This window comes from Sinocyclocheilus anshuiensis, unplaced genomic scaffold, assembly GCF_001515605.1.
Source record: "Sinocyclocheilus anshuiensis isolate Anshui unplaced genomic scaffold, SAMN03320099.WGS_v1.1 scaffold1455, whole genome shotgun sequence".
Lineage (NCBI taxonomy): Eukaryota > Metazoa > Chordata > Actinopteri > Cypriniformes > Cyprinidae > Sinocyclocheilus > Sinocyclocheilus anshuiensis.
In genome coordinates, this window is record NW_015541012.1 from 102,222 (window position 1) to 111,413 (window position 9,192).

A 9,192-nucleotide genomic window follows, 5' to 3' on the forward strand; every position below is an offset into this window, starting at 1 on the left:
GTGTGCGTGTGCGTGTGCGTGTGCGTGTGCGTGTGTGTGACTAATAGAGGCAGGCATGCACAGCTGTGGGCTGGAGCTGCGCCTGATGCAGCATACAGACCAGAGAGCTGTCAACATGCCTCATCAGCGGTGGGAGGTGGGGTCAATGAGGGCCTAGTGGAGACAGCCAGCAAGGAATGCGCCGGCCCCCCAGAGGAAGGAGGGCGCGCTAGTAAAAAAGACCAGGGACGGCTCTTGTGTAAGTGTCTTTTACGGGTGCAGATGTAATGTTAGGAAACGCTTGCACTGAGATTCAGGTTTAGATTTGTGTGGTGGTAGAAATGTGTGCAAATATATGCAGCCTGTGAGCAAAAACATAAAAAAATATTACAAACTTTGAAAGATAGTGTATATTAAAGGGGTCATGAACTGCCTTTTTTATTATTTTGTACTGTTCTCTGAGGTCTACTTATAATGTTATCAAAATTTTGACATCCAAAAACAATTTAGAAGAAACAGGCTATTTTCTGTCCTGTTTTGTCCGCCCTCATCGGAACGCTGTGTTTGAATAGACTCAGAACTAAATGTACACTGTTATGATCGGCTTACAGTTGTGTATGTTTGACAGTCTACTTCACAGATGGATGCTGCTATGATTTAGGTTAAAAACGCTTAAACGATCTGTAATAACAGACAATGCAATAGTGACCACATAATAAAATCAGTTACTCAAACTTATGTGGTGCGACATAACTGCAGGATCCAATATAGTCAGCACAGCACGTCTTTTAGTTTCAGTCTTTCTGAAAATCCTGCGTTGAATTGTGCCTTGTTTGTAAATAAATCCATGGTAAAATGAAGCGAACAAAGGACCAAGTTCTTACTGACGCGGTCTGGATCTTCATTAAAAAGTTGATCCACTCTTTCCTAATGTTGAGATCAGGAAGGCAATGCAAAGACTGTTTTTCCACAGCTTGGCACTGTACAGTGTCTTGTGTTTTGGAGCCATCTTTATCATATGGTTTCTGCATAGACCTGTGTTTGCCTCTCTCGTTATTCATCTACTACATGTGTGAATCGGTGGGCGGGGCTAAACAGGCAGTGCTGTAGAAGCAGGTGTTGATGATCTTCTGCGGAGGCGGTGTTTAGCCACACTGTTACGTCATAAAGTGGCACATCCCACAACCTGTCGTTTTGGCAGATTGGCTTCAATATAAGCTGTTTTTAGACTAAGTTCTGAAACTTATAGGATGTTTTTATAATACAATGACCTCTTATATGTCAAAAGATCAAGGGAATTTTGATTTCTCAGTTCATGACCACTTTAAAAAAGAGCAAATGTTTGACTAAGAAAACAGCAGAAGGTAGTATTGGTCAGTAATGTTAGGCCTAAAATAAAGGCAAGGCTAAGTAAAGGATCGACTGAGGTCACACATTTTCCTGAAGATTGTATTCTACTATCGTAAGTTCTGCTGCTCTGTTTCATTCTGTTAGTGTTGTTACATAAAGCTTGTGTCCGGCACACCAGACCTATATATGGAGCTGCTGAGAGGTGCTCAATCAAACAGGCTTTATACTGCTCCCCAGTGCAGACAACACATGCTCACACTGTCACACTCTGCTGCCTGCTCACTGTATCTGTTACCATGGCAACTGTGACAGTTTTCAGCTGTTGCCTTGACAACAGTCGAGTACTCCACCATCTAATTTGCTCAGACAAAGACACTGACACCTCTGAGAGGCAAAAGGGCACTCTGAGCTTTGGAAAGGATGTGGCGTGTATCAGTTGGCCCAGTGACCTGTCATTATTCACAAGAGCGCAGCAGAACAGAGACCTAGTCGACCCTGAGCCGAGCTGAAAGTCCTCCTTTATCTTCTGTTTTGCGATCTACACTCACCTGTATACATATCAAATGACTGGCCTGGATCTTTTTTCCACGCTATTATTATTTCTTCAGGGCCATGCTTGTCCAGCGCACGTGGTGTGGGAAAAGGATGAGCTGTGTAATATGTCCATCTATGACCATTGTCATTGCTCATTGTTTGAGGGTTAATGTGTCAGTAGTGGGTTTCTTTACATATATTATATTTTATATGCACTTATTTTGCTGATACATATCAAAAGTAATTTGAATGTGCTCTTTATTTGGCCATTAAGTTTCCTAAAGAGCATATCATTAGACTAGCTTCATAATCATTTCTGATGTTCAAATGTTATTATTATCGATATTATTATTAAAATGTGTATAATTGTAAAACAATTTAGTAAAAAATACAAAATATATTTTTAAATGTATAATCATTAATACATTGGGTATGATTGTTTAGTTGTTATTTATTATATTATTAACATGTACATTTAAAAATATGTATTTTAAAAATTGTGTATTTTTTATATTGTGCATGTGTATGTAAAATATTCTGTGAATATTTTAACGTTATATTTACTTTTAAAATAAAAATATATAATAATATTTATATATATATATACAGTATATACGTTGACATCAATAAAATGTATTTTTAAATGTATTTTTGTTATAATAATGATTATTATTATTATTATAACTGTGTAAAATTGTTGTTCTGTTACTAATTGTATTAATTGTATTACCATATTATTGTATTACCATATTCGCGTTGTGGTTGCATCACCACCTCGGGTGTGAATTATTCTCTAATAGTTCAACGGCTCGTCGTCAATTATTCCTTACTTAAACTTAATTCTACTCCACTGCCAAATATATATCGCTGTGCATCATGGTTTTTAGTTTAGACCCCTTAATCTCTTCTTCTTGTACGATTTTATGGCGGTTGACAAGCCAACTTATGGTGTATTACCACCACCAACTGGACTGGAGTGTGAAGCATAACGGGAAAGAGGGAAAAAGGAACCCAAAAAAAAAAAAAAACAAAAAGAAGGAAAAAAAACAGTGTTCGCTCGAAATCTCTAGAGACACGTCGAACCCCATCCCTTAATCTCTTCTCTATCCATCCTCTTAATGGCCTTAGCTGCTGCTGTGTCCTCGTTGCCTGTTTGTTTCTCATGCGTCAGCTGACAGTGCAGGGAAACTGGGTCACTTATGCCCAGCCCAGTGTGTGCAGTGTCTTGCCCTCTGTCCCTCCATTCTCATATCTGTGTGTGTGTCTGGAGTTTCGTGTTTCACTGATCTACAGTTTACCTCATGTTTGTGAAGTTGGATCAGTATCTGTGTGTTTTTGTGGGTATGTAGAGATGTAGTCTTGTTTGGCACGCTTATACTACCCAGATGTCTACATGTGATTGGCCAGGCTCCTGTGTCATGGGCTCCTCCCACTGAAGTTACTCGGCGTGTGCACTCGTGCACAGCAAGTGAATGCCTTCCCAGAAGTGGGAGGTGCTGTCATCCACGTGTTTGTGTGAGTAAGAGAGAGTGGCAGTGGCAGGGTAAAAACAGAGGCTGGGGGAGGTGTGCGCTGGGCAGAGGCATTAAAGAAAAAGCAGAAACTTACAGAGAAGCATGTGACATTTTTTACTTGCAAATCGAAATTCCCAAATGTCTTCCTTATAATAAATTACATTAATATAAGCAGCCTTGACTGTGCTCTGTCAAGATGTAAGAGATATTTTTGATCATCACAAAATAAATCCTGACAAGATGACCAGTTATTTTATATATAGAGAGGAATAAAATGACATAAGTAATGAGATTTTATATATTATAAATTATATATTGTATATATAAAATTACATTGGATTACATTATGATTATTTTATATATAAAGCAAGATATAAATTATACATACAAATACATATATATGACAAATTCTACATACACCCACACATACATGCATACATACATACATACATACATAGAGAGAAATAAATTAATTATACATATAAATGCATATATAATATAAATATATATTATTAAATTGTTACATTGTATTACATAATGATAATTCTTTTATATATAAAGAAATAATACATATATAAATTAGTATCTTGTAATGATAGTATGTCTCTTTTTACCCATATCTATAACATATCACTGGATTTATTATTCTGCAAGTTATTTTTTATGGACTACTTAGCAAATATATTTATCTACATTATAACATATCTTCCTCTATTTTAAGTTCTCTCTCATCCAGCTGTTTACGTCTCTTACTGGTCTCTTGGGTTCCTTGTTTTGCTTTATACTGGACTTCTTTAATGATAGACGGGGTATTAAGGAAATAGCCAACGCCCTCCAAGTGCATGTGAATGCTGGTCTCGTATTCTTTTACCTGGTTTTTGCTCTACAGCCAGACATTTCATTGTTGCAGCCGTGCCTTTTTGCAGACTATAGACTTTAAGTGCACCCTGCCAGCTCTTAGCACATGTGGAAAGTTTTATTTACTTCTCTGTTTCCCCTTATAGACTCTGAAGAGGAAGGAGAAGGACTACGAGCATGAGATGGAGCGTTTGGCGCGGGAGAAGATCGCCTTGCAGCAGAGACTTGCCGAGCTCAAGAATGAGCTGAGTCAGCGATTGGACGTGATAGAGATCGACCGCATTCTTCGACAGACTGTCCAGCCAGATGATGACCAGGCCTCTACCTCCACTGCCTCAGGTTAGTCTTGCAGAAGGCCTCGTCTGCAGGTTTCCATGCTAATTGACAGCATGCTTTTCGACAGAGCTTAAAAACTCCTTGAAATCACTTGATAAATGAATTTATTTTGTCCTGTGATTTTCTAAGTTTAAGTTTAGTACAAACACTCATTCCCCTTTTTAAAAAAATAGTCAGTAGGGGTTGACTAGACAAAAATCTGTACATAAAAACACAAGATAAGTCAGCCCACAAGAGATATTTTTAATTGCATACACAACCATTCAAAAGTTTAGGATGAGTAAGATTTTTTTTTAATACTTTTATTCAGCAGCAATCTATAAAACTGATCAAAAGTAACAGTAAAGGCGTTTATGATGGTACAAAAGATTTCCATTTCAAATTAATGCAGCTCTTTTGAACTTTCTACACCTCAAAAAATCCTTTGGGCTGAAATAAATGGCATAGCATTTTGTATGACGGTTTCCACAGAAATATTAAGCAACACAAAGAAGAAAAATGTTTTTTGAGCAGCAAATCAGCATATTATCATTTAAAAATAATAAATGAAAGAAAGAAATACAGGGGGAAAAAATAAAAGAATAATATTCAACAGTATTAATATTTTTGCTGTATTTTTAAGGAAAAGTACATTTACATTAACATTAAAAAAATCTTACCAACCCCAAACTTTTAAACAGTACTGTATATATCCTAAAAATTGTAAAAAGTACACTAAATGGCTTCAAAGCTAATGAAAATTGAGTAAAAGCCACAAAAACTCTTACTTTGATCTTGTTTTCAACTTGAAACAATCCAATGAATAGTTTCTGACCCTTTTTGTTTTGGCTTTGTATCTACAGAAGGTGAAGACGACATTGATGAAGATATTGAAGACGAGATCTTATCCGCCATGCCTAGCGCCTTACCCAAAGTGCCTGCTGCGCTTCAGCCAGACTTAATGAAGTCCCATCCTGTGTCATGCCTCATAACACAGCACATCCCCATCCCACACAAACCGTCTAAGACTTTACCCCCCATTCCCTCAGCTCAACTATCCCCTGTCGCCGCCGCTGCCCTGATCACAGCACCCGCTTTGACCGCAACCCCAGCACAGGCTCCTAACGGCCCGGCATCTGCTCCTGCCGCCCAGGTGGTGACCCCGCAGGCACTACCTCCGGCCCAGACCCATATAGTGACCGCAGCCAGCCAGCAGCCTTCCGTCATCGCACATGCGGGATCGGCGTCACACGCCTCAGTCATCCAAACCGTCAACCGGGTGATCCAGCCGGGCTCCAAGCATGTGGCCCACATCGCCCCTTCCTCCTCGGTGCAGCTGGCCCCCGGACCTCAATCCATTAGCCACATCACTGTCGCCCATCTTCCGGCAATCTACTCTCAGCCTGTCACAGTCACACAGCCGGCTGTCATGAGTCACATCGCGCAAACGCTCTCTCACAGCCAGATGAATGGCACTTCGGTGACCAGCGCACAAGCCGCCGTGGTGGGCAAGCAGATGCCAGTGGGCGCTCAGATGATTACCCATCACCCTCAACTGGTGGGCCAGACCGTCCTCAACCCTGTCACCATGGTGACCATGCCCTCCTTCCCAGTCAGCACGCTAAAGCTGGCCTGAAGCGCTGACATACAGACCCCTAGATAGAGTATAGACACTTATAGACTGGCCCGCCTTGTCCGCCCCGTTTGAGACTGCAGCCACATGCAGCACTGCATTCAAACAAACTATAAAGCTAAAGGACACAGTACATTCCAAATGAAACGAAAGTATATAAAGCGACACAAAGAAATTTATTGAATGTCAAATACTATATAATGATATATAATAAAAGAGACGTTTTATCTTTATGTGTGGGCAAAGGCAAAGTCGAGAGTGCTTGTGTGCTGCTCAGTGTGTTTTAGGCTCTAGTGGAGTGTATTATGATGAAACTGGTCCGATCCCAGCCTAGATTGACTCTTAGCCAGCCTAATATGTGTGACTACTGGTTTAAATGACAGCCCCCATAATACCTCACACTAGCTCCTCAACTAACAGCACACCTCATGTGAAGACTCCTCTCAGCTCCCGCTAGACCAGGTTTAATGTACTGTGTTGTGACTGATGTAAATCCTGAACCGGTTCTTGAAGTCCCTACAGTTCTTAAAGAGATAGTTTATGTCGTTCCAACCTGTATGACTTTCTTTCTTCTGCAAAACACGAACATGAAGAACTGTTTTTGTCAGTACAATAGAAGTCAGTGGGGTTCAAAACAACACAGACCCTGTTGGCTTTCATTGTCTGGACAAAAACACTTCAAAATAGCTTCTTTTTGTGTTCTGCAGAATAAAGAAAGTCATAAAAGTTTGGAACGACGAGTAAATAATGACAGAATTGTCTCTTTTTTGTTGTTGTTGTTGAACTGTCGATTTAAAATCAATTTACCAGGTCAATTTGACCTTACCACTATAGTTGATGCAAGATGTAGCATCATAATTACACTGGAGAAATGATTTTCTTAATATTTGTTTGTTTGTTTTTTTTTTCATTTCAAATATTTGTAAATTCTTAAAGCAAGATACATTTACTTGAGAAGGAAGATGAATTAAGATATTAACCCCCGGTTTCAAAGACAAGGCTTAAGCCTTTTTATAAAAATTGCTTAAATGTCCTAATTGAACTATGATCTAATCCTAGCTTAGTCTAAGCCCCGTCTGTGAAACGGGGCCTAAATGTTTCAAAATTAAGTGAGCTTATGCTTTAAACAAACAAACAAAAATCTGTTGGAGTAAGAAAAATAATCTTTTCCCTTTGAATAAAGTTTATCTTTCTTGCCCCACTGAAGCATAAACTCACTGAATTTTGATATTTTTATTCAGAAAACAAGACTTAATATCTCAAGTCATATTGTTTTGCAAGTGTATAAATATATGTTGATTTAAAAATGTTAGGTTTTTACTGGAAATCAAGACAGAAATCCTGAGTAAGAAAATCATTTTTGCAGTGTACAATAGTCAATCATGTAGTTGATATACATTTTAGACACCAGAAGCGTATGTGAGATGTTTCCATAAGAAAACGCCTTTTTACAGCGTTTAAATGATTTATCTGTAGTGCTCTAGCTGGCATAGACACTATTGTTGTGTGACTGTCCCATGAGTCTTTGGGAATCTGACAGGAGTGCCTTTTAACGTCAATCTGGAGTCCTGTTCAATGCTGCCCCCTATTGTTCTCTTGCTGCAACTGCACTCTTTAAGTTATTCACTAACAAAGCCACCTACAGTACTTACATCCAGCTCAGTGGTGTATGAATTCAGCTCCACTGAGGGGAACCATCTTAAACAGCCATTAGTTTGCAACAGCGCAAACGTTGCTCTGGATGTCATCGCGAATGTATTCCAACACATTCAATGCCTTCATCTTGCCACTGGTGATAAATGTTGGTTATTATTATATGTGCAGGAAATAACTGCATGGCTATTTCTTCAAGTAGCAGAGTGTTCAATTTCCATGCATTTGTGTGTGTGAAGTGAATGTGTTTCTCAGAGGCTTTGTGCTTGTGTTTTTGTGACTAATAATGTTGCAGTTGGAAGATGAATGGATGTCACTTTGTGTTCCTTGAACATCTTTTAGGCTTCAGGACAGTTGTAAGAGTCTGAGAGATGCTGAAGGATTCATGGACGGGAAGATGTCTGTATTGAGCCGCACTGACCGCTACACAGTTCTGCAGGTAGAGCAGAGCCTGTACGTACAAAGAGATTTGATTTAAAACTAACACTGTGATCCCTGTCGGTTGTTCCAGTAAGAGCAAGCCATGTTTACCAATCACACTAGCGTTATGTTGCGCAAGAGTCCCTGCATTTGTTTTGCTTCTGTAAGCATGTGAGAGAGAACACATTGTTATTACACTTTTTATTTTGGTTGTCAGGTTTTACTTTTGTGTATTCGCACTCTGTAGGATGTACACATTCTTAGACTAATTGATGTGGCTGTTTTTGCATGTAGATGGATGATTTTTGTTTCAGTGCTAATTTTTTTATTTTTATGTTATTTTCAATTTCTGGGACCATGTACAGTTATATAGATGTTGGGGCAACTTTTCAGACCTCTTTCCACACTGATATTATATATATGCGTATATATAGTGTTTTTTCCCTATGGAGAAAGTTCAAGTTGTATATAGCCTGTAAATTTGGGGCTGCGTATAGACCTAACTGTCCATTATGTTATAAGAGGAGCAAAAATAAATAAAAAAGGTTAAATAAAAAAATACATCTTGATACATTTACCTATTGTTTAGTAGTCATTTTTGACACTTGACAGTCAAATTACTAAACTAAATAAGTAATCTTTTGTGTTAAAGAAGAACCAAATGGTTTGGAGAGAATGAGTAAATGATGACAGAATTTTCATTTTTGTGTGAACTATATCTTTAAATTCATAAGTGGCCTGTACAATATTTCTTAAACCTTTAACAGAACTTTTAGCAAACCACTTACAGTTGGCAGTTTGAGTAAAGCCATATAGTTAACATGAAAAAAGAACTGATTATTTTTGTTCAATAGTTGAGAAATCAACCCAACCATTTTTGTGAGTGATGTTTGTTGTACAAAAATGAGGTTTTAGTTCCCACCCTGACCAAACTCG

General features: G+C 38.6%; 1 protein-coding gene across 1 annotated transcript in view; it reads left to right on the forward strand.

Moving 5' to 3' along the window:
• Positions 1-6,764, forward strand: part of LOC107690462 (max-binding protein MNT-like) — a 22,548-nt gene extending 15,784 nt beyond the window's left edge. Inside the window, exons 5-6 of the mRNA XM_016488819.1 lie at positions 4,382-4,574; positions 5,414-6,764. Coding sequence (XP_016344305.1) covers positions 4,382-4,574; positions 5,414-6,186 — 966 coding nt within the window. The 3' untranslated portion in view covers positions 6,187-6,764. The remainder of the gene's footprint in view (positions 1-4,381; positions 4,575-5,413) is intronic.
• The last annotated feature ends 2,428 nt before the right edge of the window (positions 6,765-9,192 follow it).